At 43.6% G+C, this 15,094-nt stretch overlaps 1 protein-coding gene across 3 annotated transcripts in view; it reads right to left on the bottom strand.

Annotated features, from left to right (window-relative positions):
• Window positions 1–969: 969 nt before the first annotated feature.
• The window catches only part of HEG1 (heart development protein with EGF like domains 1), a 52,878-nt gene continuing 38,753 nt past the window's right edge, over window positions 970–15,094 (bottom strand). For 2 of the 3 annotated variants that reach the window (XM_030454780.1, XM_030454781.1), the window contains exons 18-23: window positions 14,354–14,488; window positions 9,869–9,911; window positions 9,723–9,760; window positions 9,350–9,437; window positions 7,713–7,887; window positions 970–6,449 (exon numbers count right to left, since the gene is read on the bottom strand). In XM_030454780.1, coding sequence (XP_030310640.1) covers window positions 6,300–6,449; window positions 7,713–7,887; window positions 9,350–9,437; window positions 9,723–9,760; window positions 9,869–9,911; window positions 14,354–14,488 — 629 coding nt within the window. In that variant the 3' untranslated portion in view covers window positions 970–6,299. The remainder of the gene's footprint in view (window positions 6,450–7,712; window positions 7,888–9,349; window positions 9,438–9,722; window positions 9,761–9,868; window positions 9,912–14,353; window positions 14,489–15,094) is intronic. The other variant, XM_030454782.1, reaches the window with a different exon arrangement.

Below are 15,094 nucleotides of genomic sequence, written 5' to 3'. Positions count from 1 at the left end.
GTCCGGTCCCTTGTTCTTGCAAACATCCCTGTTGTATCAGCCTCTCCGAAGGTTTTCCTCCTCTCCAACATGCGCTCACACACACAAACACACAGCTGCACCAATTCTCTCATGATTCCAGTGGAATGAAAATTTAAACTGAGGAAAAAATTAAAATAAAACTGAGTTTCCTAATTCTACTGAAATAAACAGAACATAACTGGTGTTTCAGCAGAGCAGAAGTTCACTTAGCAAAACTAATATAACATATATCCATCTCCTCTTTCCTTTTCATTTTAGTTATTCCATCACCAAGCACCACCAGAAGAACAAAAGAACTATACAATTTCTTATTTTCTGATTCTATTTCTAATGTTAATTAAAACCATTCAAAAGCTGCATATGCAACTCTTTACAAAGAAAGACAGTAGAGAAGCTCAGACATAGTAATATTCATAGTTTTATTGTATCTTTTTATAATACTGACTAGAACGCCAGATTTAATAGTATTGGATGCAGGTATAAAAATAATCCAATCCTTAAAAATTATATTTGCTACTACAGTACTGTATAATTAGTGGAGACTGAAAATATGATACAACTTTAAATAATACTGGTTTGAAAAATGTCCTCAGAACCCCAACGACTTGGAAGGAGACATCCAGAGACAGAGGGAAGGAAATACGGCAATGTCAAGAACATAAAACAAGTTTACATTCAGGTTCATAAAAGAAGTACAAACAAAAGCTGAAACCTTTCGAAACAGAGCTCACAAAAGGTTAACTTTACTACTGCAATTCTGGAAGCTGCTCAAATAAACCATCATGATTTTACACACCAAGTTTGACCTTCTGTTAGGAGAAAGTCCTGTAGAATTTAACAGAGTTTAAAACAAATCCTGACTTCAACAGAATTTCCTTTTAGAAAAATAAAGTATTTATTCTGTTGAGTTTGGGGGGTTTTCTTGTTTGTTTGTTGTGTTTTTTTTTCTTACAGCAAACACATTCTAGCAGATTTTTTTTGAGACCTTTTATGTCAGGTGAAATCTATGGCATTGTTCAAGAAAAGTAATGAGTTTTAACTGTGTTCTACAAGACTTTTCCATATAAGATTTTGCAGAGCTAGGGACTGCCTGCTGCAGTCATTGACCCAAACAAGACTCCCATCCCTTCTAGCATTTTAGAAGACTAAAAGACTCAGGGACTTAGCATTTACATACTACTTTTGAGGAACATCAAGCACCTTCTCTAAGTTTTCCCCCAACAAGGCAACTATACTTAGGCAACACAAAGCAGACCTTGAAATACAGAAGCCACACTTTAGACATTCACTTCTGTAAAACAAGCATACTCCTTTTTTCCTTTTTTCCCCTTCCCTTCATGGATTTCTGTCCTCCTTTTCAATTCCAGCAGTTCAATGGAATGAAGACTTAAATACACATTGCAAAGCTTCTGAAATCTTACCAGCACACAGTGCATATGTCATTTGAAACTGAGAGCTCTTCATTTCTGAAGGGACAAGCTGCAGTGGAGTTCTTATCTGTGACTGCAGAAAGCACCTCCACATCCCTAGATCTTACACAAAAGGAAACAAGTTGGCTGACCAGTAAAACAGCTACACAAAATTCACATTAATTCTCTTTGCAGGAAGGTGTTTCAGATCTTGAACCTGTCTGTTGCACAATCTCACATAACACAGGTCCTGCTACAGTGATAAGTACACTTTTAAAAAAGAAACACAATATGGAAAGGCAGCAACAGTGTCACAGAAATAAGTACAACACAGAGCCATGGCAAAGCATGTACTACACACAGGTGACCCTGGTGGTAGAATAATTCAGCCCCCCAAAAAACCTTCTACTATAGTCCATGGGAGAGTTACCCCAGTCACTATAATGGATGCTGGTTTTGGTCCTTTGTGTGCAAAGAGGAAAAAAAATACTCTTCCTATGCTGACAAATGCAAGGAAAATGCATCTGTTGTTTTTAATCTAAGGAAGAACACTAAAGATTAAGCATCAATATGAGGGAGTAGGAAGTCCAGCTGGATTTGGAATGGACACGGCCATTGACCAGCATTAGAGACAAGTCCTGGGGTAGCACTCAATGTGTCTGCAGCAACATCCAAACCTGCTCTGCTGTTGGCTCAGGTCCTGGCAAACAACTGGCAGAAACAATTTCACCATGACAAACACTGTTCTCTAACTGCAACTTACTGCTGCTTTTCAAAAGCCTATTACTATTGCTCAGTGTGGAGGAAAATACCTTTTAGAATGCTAGTGACAAGGGGTCAGCAGATGTATGTGACAGAGAGGCTGACAGGAGATGCTGCAATAGCAGCAAGATTCATTGCTCCTGTGAGACCCAATGCTTTAAATGTAAAAAATAAACTCCTTTTCCTCGTATAGCCCAGTTCTGTGCTGTGAGGTTTCAACAGTATGCAAAAGGCCCGTGATTTTTCCAGTGTAGCTGGGAGGGCCAGCCACAATGAGCAGCAGTAGATGACAGGGAGACAGGAAGGCCGCATGTATGAGCCTCTCTTTTGACTGATTCCTGAATTCTGTGTATTTGTGTATTTGCTGCTTTGTTCACTGGGGCTGCCTCTCCCAGGCTGGCTGCCAGGGGCATTTCTGTGGGTGAGGGGCTTTTGTCAGCACAACTGGCAGAGCACCGTAGCAGCAAATGTGTGCCTCCCACAGATTTTCATGTCAAACAACAGAATTAGCATTTTTTCCCAAAGTTAATCAAAAATACACCCACAACAACTGTCCATGGTCCCTTGCTGACTGCTTCCCTAGCCTTTCACAGCAGCAAGGAGCAAGAGCAGATTTCTGTGCAGCATTGGTGTAATTTTTCTTCCTCTCCCCATATCTGTCTGCACCACTTGCATCTTCCTTACAAGAAACATGCCACTTCTATCTTATCCTCTTGGAGAGCAGAGAGCAATTCCCCTTGGCAAAAAAAAATATCCAGTGTGCTAAAAGAATTGCTATTTGGGGTAGCTAAAAGTAATCTAAATAGTGTGAGAAATAAGCAGCATTTATTTAGACACCCTACAGGGAGTTAGGTACTGAGCAGAAAGTCATCCACACTTGAAAGAGGCTTGAGGCCATGTAAAGGCCCCTCTCACATCCAAGAGGAGTGACAAACCCCACCCAACTGCCAGAGGATGTGTAGTTTATAGCAGAGATGGGAGTGGACACATAGGTTCCTGGTGGCACCTTTATCAGAGGCACAGCAACAGGTCCCATCCTTGCTGCTCCCGGAAAGCCTATATTGCTGCTGGGATGTGGTAGTAAATAATCACAGTAAAATAACTTCCATAAACTGTGGCAAACCACACCACAGTGCACGCACCCCTCCTGCCCCAGGGGTGCTGGGAGCTGGCAGGGCGTGGGTGAAGCTGGAAGCATTGCAGCAGGGGAGTGGCTGGGCTGGTGGAGACCGAGGGGAGGAAATCACCCCAGGCTGCATCCCCCAGCTCCATAAATACTTCCTGGATCACCACATGAGAAAGCACCTGCCCTCACCCCCATGGTGACACCTGCCCAGCTCCTCTATTGCCTGTTGAGCAGGGCCTCCTGGGACACCCAGAGAAGCTGCTACAGATCAGGAGACCCTTTTCCTCATTCTGTAGACCATGCATTGGCTCCATGATTCCTTTCCTACTGAAGCTAAAAGGAAGGTCAGACTGCAATGGATACATTCTCGTAAGAAGTATCCCAATATTTACCTGCTCCCGCAGAGAGAAAATTTTGGTGCAATTAAGTTCTCTCTTTTGGAAAAGGCCAGGTTTTACTGCCTAGATAATCCTGCTGTGACCCTTTCACTCCAAATACAGCATTAAGAAGAATCTGAAGATCATTAAGAAATGAAACAAATTACTTGCAAACTTCCGTGTGAGTTCACATCATCCGGTGGACCCTGTGCAATTAAGATACCAGTGGCAAACAAAAGGGAGAGGAACATCATTCATGGACTGGCAACATTGATCAGCATGGCAGGGTACAGCTACCTCCAGTGCTCTATCTGCTACACTGTTTTGGGTACTGTAACTTGACTTTTCCACAGATCTAGCTGCTTTGGTAACTGTACTTCTCCTAAGCACCCATTAATTTCCTCCCTACAGTTGAGATACGCTGTATACTGTCACCTGTGAGACCAATTATGGATCAGAAAGGAATGAAGTGGCACATGTTGGTGCCAAAAAGATCATGTTAAAAGTGCAAAGCATACTGCCCTAGGCATCCATAAAGATCTGTTTTTCTCCAGGGATGAGACCTAAAAAGCCAGTGTTTGTGTGCTATGGCTGGGGCACCAAACTATATCTTCTCAAGCCCATTTGCAGCACCCTTCCTGCCTTGCAGTTTCAAGAAAACAGAAGCAAATGTGAGCAGGGAACAGAAACTTCTTGGCCCACCTAGCTAAAGACAGCCTAGTGTTAGCTGCCCTTCACCTGGGTATCTGTTGCTCACTTTTGATAGGGAACACAACAGCCTTCAAAGTGCTGGGAAAGGATGAAGTTATTCACACCACCTGTAGGACGCCAGTACCTGCTCCCTGATGGAGGGCTTCTCATCACCTCAACTTTGCCTTCTGTCAGCAACCACACAACATGTCAGCCTCTGAACTGCTATTCTCACTGGTGTTAGGCACTTTGGGGAGTGCATCCCATGGTCTTCAGTGCTCCAGTGAGCTGAGCTACAGCACAAACTTACTTGTAGACTCTGTGTCTTTTCAAGCAGGGCAGAGAAGGGAATATCAGAGGGTATGTGCTCTTCAGTGAAACTAGCATATGTACATGCTACAGAGATGGTGGATTGATGGCTAAGGAAGGATTTGTGCTATTTGATATCCTCATACAAGCATCCACCTTGAATTAAAAGCACAGTTACATGCAAAGGCAGGCTCTGTATCTGGACCCTGTATCTGGAAAGGGTTTGGGTGACTGCAGTGAAGATAAGTGGTATGTACACTGCATGAATGAGATCTCCTTCAACACCCATTTCAGGTCAGAATACAGTCCATGAGCTTTCAATCTTATCTTGGGTGAGCAATGGAATAGCTTACATTCTTTAGCTTTTTCTGAGGTTGTTAATATGACTTAACACACCTAGGTAAGGAAACCTACCTGGGATGAATCACTTGAAACTAACACAGCAGAAAGCAAAACACTTCAACACAAGTGATCTTTGCTGCACTAGGACAGAAAGCAAGATGGTTTTTTTTTCCTTTAATGCAACTGAGAGCAGTTGCTATGTTTTCCAATGTAATGAAAGCCTCCACAGCTCCTACAGAAGTCAAGACGGGCTGTGGAGGCTTGAAAACTATGTCCCACTTGCAATGCCCAGAATTTAGGTTCCACTGCCCAGCCAGGGCTATAGCATTATTGTTCCTTCTCAGATTCCTCATAAGGAGCATACTGAATCCCCAGCTCATCTTTTTCTTTCCTGTGAGCAGTTATTTAACACTATATTGCTGTTACCACAGGCATTTAAATCCTGGCAGGTTAACAGAGCCCCATAAGACCCTATAATGAAGCACTGTGAAGATCTTTAGTGGCATCACTTCTGAACAACTCTGGCTCACAAAAACAACAACGTACTTGGACTCCTCCCTATGTACAGGAAGTTTTCAAAGTGGTACATAGGATCAAGTGTGCCTTTTTTCAATTAAAAATTGTAGTGGTATGTCTAACTTTTCTGTACTCTCCAGAGAGAATCAACCCATGAATTCAGCCAACTCTGCCAGGCTCCAGGCTTCAGCAAGGACCCAGACATCCACAGAACTTCTAGTAGGAGGGTGAGGGCCAGAGGACAAGCCAGCTTCCCTATCATGTACAAAGAAGGAAGCAATGCAGAGATGTAAAAGGGGAGTGGACAAATTTTTCCTGCCAAAAGCTGTTGCACAGTGAATCTTTGCATGAAGACCATCAAGGAAGAGAAGCACAATCAACAGTGAACAAGATCTGTAAACAAAACGATCCCAGAGTGCTGGGCAGAGTTCATCTGCCTGTGCTGATCCCTGCTTGCCATGTAGTGTAAAGGGTGAGGAAGCAGCACAGAACAAATTCAGAGCACGTGTTAACTTCTATCTGGGTTTTTGAATGCTATGCACCTTGAGCCATTTTCTCCTTCTCTCTGCTGCTCAGCAAGTGTAACTTTTCCTCAGGGCAGCTGTGCTTGGCATGGAGTTCAAAGTCCTTCCTGTTAAATGGGAAGAGTAAGAATGATGTATGTTTGAACTACCCAGGAGATAGATTGTACCTGGGGATTAAGGGTGACAAAGGTCCATCAGTTTTCCACTCCCTCTCCACTCCTCACTAAAAATAGTCTCTTCTTCTGGTTTCATCACTAATGAAGGATGGATTGTATTGTCCAGGGTAGATGCATGAATGTCGAGATCCAGGCAAACCAGTGTAGGGAGGATAAAGTCCATTTCTTTCCAGTTCGGGATTTCTCAGTCCAGTTGGCTGTAGTGGGGGAAAAAAAAAAAAAAGTGTCTTATTGTCACACTCAAATCCTTCTCCAGTTGCAGCCTTAGCACCTTTCCCAGCAGTCATTTCAGTAGCTAGAAGGAACAGTGTGATCACTAATGATCTCTATAACCTAGGATGATTTTTACTGTGGGAGTTATGCAGTGCCTGAAGGAATTAGTCTGATGCAATCTGGTTTCAACATCTTGCCAATTAGCTGACTTGAAGTTTACCTGATTCCACCAAATGCAGGTGAAGTGCACAGTTAAATTTGAATCCAAGAGAATTTCACAGATGAGCTCAGGAATCAGAACAACTCTCAGGAAAAAGATATGGCCCCAGAGCCATCCTTAAAGGAAATGCTTCTGGAAAATCAGCCTCCTGCTTTGAGTATTGCCTGGGAGCACTTCTCTTCCCCATAATGACAGATACCTACTCTCCCAACACTTGAATTATATGTCAAATACAAAGTGATCTGATCTTCCTTTCTCTTCCATTCTCTTACTTAAATAAGTCTCCTGGGGACACCTCGTGTAGGAACTTTGATTTCTAACATCAATCCTCTCACCCAGTAACATCAAACCACCTGTTACAGAGCACATTCATGCAAAGCTCTCATCACCTGTTGCTTGCTAAAAAGCTCCCTTACCTAGTTGCCAGCATAACAGAAGTCTTAAAAATGTTTTAAAAATGTAAAAAAAATCTCTTTAAAATCTCTCATTCTTACTGGAAGTAGGAAGGAGGATTATTTCCCTTTATGCTGTACAACCCAGTAAACTTAATTCGTGGAAAACTTAAAATACAAGCCAGAAAAAGAGTGTTGTTTGCTGCTCTCTTTCTCTGGGAAGCAGAGTCCAGAATGTGTGATTTGGATGAAATCCTGCAACCTTCACTCACATGAGTAACCCCAGCACACCCTAAGTACATCCAGTATTGTTGCTGTTGATTACTGACAGATGATACACCAGCTTCACAGCTCTGGATACAGACATTAGCTGATGGTACCAACCAAGGCTGCAGGTCTTCTGCCTTTCCATGCCCTACACAGCTTATTATTCCTCTATCACTTCTTCCCTGCCATTTGTTCCCTCAGAGCTCAAGGGATGCTCCTAATGCCCTCTTCCTGCTGCAGGAAAGGGGTTGTAACCCTGGAGAGGGGAGCAGTGGAAGAGGGGAGCTGTATTTAAAGAAAAAAAAAAAAAGAATGTGTCTTTCCTGTACCAGACACAAAGGGCTAATAGTTGCGCTATGGATAGATACCGAATAATACACATCTGTCATCTGCAACAGGTTCTTGGTGCTTCCATTCTCCTGCATCTCGATGGTCTCTCTGCCCCACTCCTGTGCTCGGGGGTTCTTTGGATATTCAGCATACGGTGACATCTGGAAATCTCCACTCTTGAAAATGAGTTTACTTATGTCATTTTTATTCTTCCTGTTTATAAAAGAATGAAGGATCATGAAAACATACAACTCATCCTGCTATCTAGCATGCGCTTCTGACATGATCTTGGGAGATTTGTTTTGTGTTATGAACCTTCAATGAGAACAAAGGTCACCTCAGAAGGGCTATAGTCCAATCTTTTGCTCCAAGTCAAAATCATATATGAGGTCAGATCATGCTGCTCAGGGCATTACCTGATAAGATTTGAAATCTCCAGGAATGGAGACGGCACAGTCTCTCTGAGCACCCTGTTGTACTGCCTTACTGTCCTCTTGGTGTAAAAGTTTTTCCCCTAACTCAGTTTGAACCTCTCCTGTTCCAACATATGCTCATCTCATCTCAAAAATGTATTCACCTGAGTCAATAAAAAAGTCACGGAAATACAGGAAGAAAGAAAAACATATGGGAGGACACATGCTGTTCAAGTCCCCAAGTGTTTAACTATAGCACCCCTAAGCACTGTGTTAACTCCAAAGAAGGAAGACCTGCAAGCTGCCTGTCTAAATGACACCAAATGCCCCTACATGAGTAACATGTTGTAGGAGTGGACTTTGGCAACACTTCTTGTTCAAAGCAAAGTACGCTAAAGGAAGCCACACAGCCTGGCAAGGGACAGGACTCATGAGAAGATCAGCCCTTTCCTGCAGAGATCCACACCCTGGAGCCTGGAGGTGTACCAAGCATCACACCTTCCTGGCTGAGGCTTGCTGGCAACCCCCTGGCTCTAAACACAGGGGAACAAGTGCACACCACTGTGCCAACCAAACCACTGCCATGCCTATGCTACTGATAAATCCATCTGCCAACTTTAAATCAGAAAGCTTTGAAATCCTAGATTTGGGTGCCGGAAAGGAAGGGAGAGGGCGTTGCTGAAAGGCAGGCCTTTTCACAATACATAAATCATGAAGCAGTTTCCTCAGCAGCATATCTTGCTTCTAGTCTGACACTACCTGCTGGTATGGGAACTACATGTGTACTTACATATCTGAAAGGGACAGACACACAGAACTGAGAGCACATGCAGGACTTGTCCATAAAGGGAAATCAAAACAGCCTTAAATATACTCAAACACCCCTTGAGGAATGGCCAGTAACCTCTCCTGCTGCCTAAACTTCTTTATCCTACTTAGCTTGCCATTTGGAGACTGCTCCTTGACTTTCTTCCTGAAAGAGAAGGACTCCTTTGTCCCTCTATCCTTCAAGGACATGATTGCTAAGCACATCCTTAAGAGACACCCTGTTGAAATTTTTATCCTGGTTGCTAAGAAAGAAAAGATACGCCCCAAATGGAAGCACAGTGCAGAGGGCTTCAGTATCTCAGATTAACCCGCTTGCTTTGCTACCCTATGTGTTCACCTGTTTTTTGGCCCTTCAGGGTTCACATGCAGAGTGCTAGGTGTGGTGTAACCATGGAGAGGATGCCACATGAGCCAGGGCTGGTGGCGGTACCTACCGGCAGCAGGTGACAATCAGTGCTATGCCCATGATAAGCAGAAGTCCCCCTCCTGCAGCCGCGATCACCACAGTGATGAGCTGATACGCTACAGACAGGAAAAGACAGAGACTCACTTAGAAACAAGTGGTTGTAAAATACTAATTTAGAAAGTAGATCAGCTATCCATAGGTTAGGAGACAATAAGTTGACTTTGTCAAAGGAGTTCAACAAAATAATTTTTAACAAAAATGGAGAAACAAGAAGACGTGGCAAGGGTAGGGTGTTCCTACTGCATTGTAGACATAGTCATTTGCAGTTAGTTTTGTCTAATTTCCCATGCTGTGTAAATAAAAAAAACCAAAAAACAAAAAAACCCAAACTTGATACTTACGGTTTCCACAGTTGAAGCCACCTAAGCCAAATGGGCAGCTGATAACAGAAAAAAACAGGGAGTTTCAGCAGCTTAGTTGTGCCAACAAGTCACCACAGCAATATTAAGGATGGTGGGGTAGGAGAAAGGCAGAATGGTCACAATACCTCACACAGGTCTCGTTTTCCAGCTTATATCCATCTTCACAAGCTAAAAACACAGAAGAGAGAAGGGCTATGAGCACTGATTAGTGGTGCAAGAGAGGGAGGCATTTCCAATCACTGCTTATCATTGCTGCCTCACCCCAAACAACCTTGGGAACTGACAAACTGATCTGTGCTGCTGGCATGGCAGGAATGTGATGCACTCTGGTGTGATGCAACACCTCCTCTGGATAAGGCAAAACCCCATGCACATAAATTCACCTCCCACTGGCTTTGAAAGGACCATTTCTGGGCTTCTTGGCAGACCTAGCCTGGAGCCTGGTAACATAATTCCCAAAAAAACCTCTTCTTGCTCAAATGGAAACTCACTGCATGCTTGTATTGCTTCCCACAAAGCAGCTGCATAAAAAAACCTGGAAGTGTCTTCAGTTTTTCTTTTGAAACCTCATTTGAGCAGTGCTACTTTAGCACTGATACATGTTGCTCATTACTTTTAAATGCTAGAACTGCAACAAAATGTTATGCAAACAAAGTCCCCGTTAACCCAAAGTGATGTGTCATGTTTTGCCTCATGAAAAAGATCAGGCTTTTTAAATTTGGAATTTACCAAATAAATGTGGTAACCCTTATTACCACAGGGATAACCTGCAGCCAAAAGCTTGTGCACTCTCTAACCCCAGCAAGCACAAGGAAATCTGCAGGGAGAGGAGGAGGCTCCCAGCAGATGTCCCAGCTAAGCTGCAGTAAAGCCCTCACTCCTCTCCTCCTCCTCCTCTGCTGCCCCCAGCACACCAGATGCCTTTTCTTCTCTGGTACAACTAGAGACTGTATTTTCAGCAGCACTTAGAACAGGAGGGGAAGAAAGAAGAAAAGAAGGACAAATATGCAATGTTTTCCATTAGGATGGGTTGGCAATATCACAGTACACCGAGAGAGAGCACTAGTTTTCCAGCTGGATTCAGTTTACAGCTCTTCCAGCACCAATAACAAGTGAGACTGACACCAGCAATGAACAATGTGACTGTGACCTCCTCCTCATAAAGTGGGCCACAGTACTTCCCTAAATTCAATTCCAGATTCATATCAAATAGTTGAACTGTAACTACATTTTAAAGAATCATCCAAGACTGATGTTAATATTTTCAGTGATGGACAATCAGCCACAACCCTGGGTCAGATGCTCATAAAGTTGATTTCCTCAGCCATCAAAAACATTCACCTTCTTTCTGGTCTGAATTATCCCAGTGTCATATTCCAGCCTTTGGATGTTTTCTTGCTAGGCTGGAAAAGATTATATGATCACATTTCTCCTCCTCACCATCATATCACTTCTTTGCACTGAGATCTTTGAGTCTCGGTGGTAATTGTAGCTTTTATCTGAATGTTCTACGGGTACTCCTTGGTTCTTTTGATTCCTGCTTCCCCAAAACAAATGCCATAAGCCAAAGGATAACAAAACTTGACCTCTTCTGCCTGTCCATGCTCTCTAAATGCACGCAGGGACCATTTTAGCCTTGCAAGGCAGAGCTGAGGACCTCTTCTTTACCTCCCAAGTCCTCTCTGCAGCTCTACCCAACTCCCTGCTTTCCAGAAGACACAACCCAGAGTGTGCTTCACACTCTGCTCTTGTTTGCCTGGCCTTGCCTATGGTCATATTGAAATGCTGTTTGCCTGTAAGCAATTTACCAAGTGTCTCATTGTCACTACATGTGCCATTTTCCACTGCAGAGTATGTCGACTGGGCACAGAGTAGCTGTAGCAGCTGGCACCAGTGATCATGGTGTGGGGCTGATGTCCATGATAGCTGGGTCTGGCATTCCTTTCTCTGCCTGGAACAGCCTCACTATTCCTCCACCACCTCTTTCATTCCATTTGTTCCCCTAGAGCTGGGAATGAGGAGGGGTCAGACTCTTTGCACAGCCCTCCCTGTTGCACCTCATCATGATGCCCTTTGCACTGGATTTATTTTTCTCTCTCTGAGTCAGTTTCTTTAAAGTCAAAGAAGAGAACAGAGGTAACTGTACAAGAGTTAAGAGCTTCAGTCAACCAAAAAAATCAAAAGCCAGGGAAAGAGTAATAACTCCCAAAGAATCCTTGCCTGGTTCATTCATAACTCTGAGGCATTAGCAAAACGTGGTGGGATGGGTTGGTTCCAGACCTAAAACATTAGGGACCTCATGTTCTACCAAAACGAGCCCCAAGATCAAGCAAAAATGACTCTGCAGTGAAGGGGAGGTAGACATAACCTGGACAGCTTGCTGGTGTTGCCTTCTCTAATGGGCAGCAGTCCCATGTTCCCCAGCCCCAGCCTGACACACGTGTGTTAGGAAGCTCTGCAGGAAGATGCTGGAGCCCAGCCTGATCTCACCCTCTCAGCCCTAGCCCCAACACACATGTAGGGCACATACACCTTGAGCAGTCTCAAAGCTGGAGCTGTGCCTTGGGCAGCAGCAGCCCTGGGAGGACCTCACTGGCACATGGCTCTCAACAGGGAGGCCATAGGGGCAATGAAGAGGAAAAGTGAGATCACAAATGTCCAAGTCTCTGTCTTACTTAAATACTTGGTGCTTATGTCTTTTCCTCTCCTCACCCTGCCTTTTCTTGCCACTTTGCTTTCTCCTCTGGCATCTTCCCTGCTCCTTTGAACATGCACCCAGGAGAGCTGGTGCTGTCACACTCACTTGACAAGCTTTCAAAGATGAGCAGTGAACAAAGGAAAGGCTTAAGTGTCAGGGGCCAAAAAAAGCTATCAAGTTTTGCTCCTCTACTTGGGACTCCTTTGTCTTTTTTTCCTGAAAAAGACTCAGGGGTCTCTTTGGAAACCTGCTCTGCTGCTCCTTGCTTAGCTCTGGAAACACTCTGTGCTATTAAAAATAGCATGCCCCAGAAAAGTTGTCACATTGGAGTTTTTGACCTTCTTTCTAAAACAGCCCTGAAGATACCTAGCAGGTTGAAAACCAGCAACAACCCAAAAACGACCAAACCGCACCCCAACTGGTACCACAGCCAACATGTCCAAACTCCTGTGGCTCAGACACCCAACCCTTCCCGGGTTCAGGGGTGCTTTTTTTGAGTGTGCCCCAAGGGACAGACACAGCAAGGCAGGAGAGAACAATCCTAAAGGGTCAGGGCGACGGATCCCCCATTCCCCAACAGCTCTCCCAGCCGCAGCCTCCTTCCCACGGGGCAGAAGGAAAGGGCAGCACAATAGCCATTTCCCCCTTTGCAAACACTATAATTGGAGTTACTGTGTTGCATTTTCATGACCCACAATGGGGGTCGGATGCTCAGGAGACCTCAGTTCCTGTTTAGTTACTAAGAGGGCAGAGATTTAAAAAGAGCCTGGCACATTGTATGCTATATTTATAAGAAAAGAGCCCTAAATACCAAACAAGGGTCATAGCTCGGCTTTTGAAAAAGCCTTTTAAGTCCCAGACATTTGGCTTACCCAGGTGGGAACAAAGTGATGCTGAAAATCTGGTGCCTTGCCAGAGTGTGGCACCATGCACACGTTGGTGCTACCCTCCTGCCACCACACTGCAGCCTAATTCATACAAAAATCAGCCCAACACACAAGACAAAGGGAGGGGAGGAAACCACAAAGCAGAAAGACTTTGCCTGGAGCCACAGAGCAGAGGAGAGGCAGGACCATGGCCTGGGAACCAGAGATGGCAGTCTCACAGATATCCACCCCAGAGCACCCAGCACATGAGTTATTTGCAGACACATTTTTCTCACTCTCTGATCAGATTTGAAATCAACAAAACATCTCATCCTATTTCAATAGCAACCCAGCAGCCACTGCCAGAAACAAAATATAACCACTATTGCTAATCTTACTGATATGTCATCAGAAAACCCCAGTTCTTCAGAGACCCTACAACAACTGCTGGAATTAGGGAATGGACATCCTGATCCTACAGAAGCCACTTTGACCACTGGCATGTGGACAAAGTCATTGTTTTAAATGTAGTAAAACCAGACTCTATTTTCTGAGAAGTAGCTAAAAAATAATATAACCCTTAAGCTTAAAATTTCTAGTAGGACTCAAGCTGAAAAATAACTTCATAATCATTTGCAGATACTTATTTTAAATATATTGATGATGTATGAACATAAGCTTGTGAATTTAAAGCACTTCTCCTAAGTTCACTGAGAGTTCAGACAAAACCAAAACAGTCAGAGCCACACATCATCTCTGTTCTGTGCCACTGAACTGGAGCCCAAAGCATTCAGGCCCCTTTCTCCCTCTTCTCAATCAATGACTCACAGCATGCTCCAGAAAGAGATAATATTATTCCTAGAGAGAGACTGTATCTCCAGTGTCTGCTGAAAAGTCCCCTAACTAAATAAAAGAAACCTGAGCTGCTAATCCTTATGCATAATACTGAGCCTCTTGCATGCACAGCAGTGCACACACACTCATTTCCACCGTGACAAACAGTTCAGACAAAAATCATTCCATATATGTCAGAAAAAGAGCAATACCTCTGCAGGAGTGGTCCATTTTGTTGTATTTGAAGTACCCACTTTTGCACTGGCAGAGTGCAACCCCATCAAAGTCAGTGCATTCCGACGTTTCCTTGTCACATTCGGGGTCTTTCTGCTTGCACAAGCTGCCAACTGTCCAAGAGGAGGGAAGAGATGGCCAACATCAGCACGGTTCTCCCTGAGCCCACCACTATGCATATTTTCTTTCCCCAGGCATCCCATTCAGCTCCTGTGCTGCTTTAATATCTTTGCTTTTTTAAAAAAAAATAATACTTGTTCCATTAGGAGACAGTCAGCATTACACTGTGTCACCATCTCTTGTGCATCTCCTGTCATTCGTACAGGCAAATTGAGGTGGTGAATAATAAATGTTTCAGCTTGGAGGCAGAAGGAGAAATGAAAAAGAAAAATCTGGTTTGGCTCAAGCTGAAACGCATTAATTCCCTGAGACAGTTCAACAAATTGGTTTTTTAAGTTTATATCAAGCAAAACATTTTGCTTAACCCTAAGCATTTTTTTTCCATTTCAATATTAAGTGCTGGATTTTTTCTGTTTTTCAAAAAAGGACTTGTCCTTTCATTTACACTACTTTGAAGCAGTGTTTTACTTCAGAAAGTCAGAATTGTTACCATGAGAATTCAGCAAAACTGTGGGTAAATGATGGAAACATTGTCACTGAATTTACATTTGTTTTTTACTAGGAGATCTAAATGGAATGAACAAATGAAAACATAATCA

The sequence above is a fragment of the Calypte anna genome, chromosome 7, assembly GCF_003957555.1.
Source record: "Calypte anna isolate BGI_N300 chromosome 7, bCalAnn1_v1.p, whole genome shotgun sequence".
Classification (NCBI taxonomy): Eukaryota; Metazoa; Chordata; class Aves; order Apodiformes; family Trochilidae; genus Calypte; species Calypte anna.
This window is presented reverse-complemented; position numbering and strand designations above follow the sequence as displayed.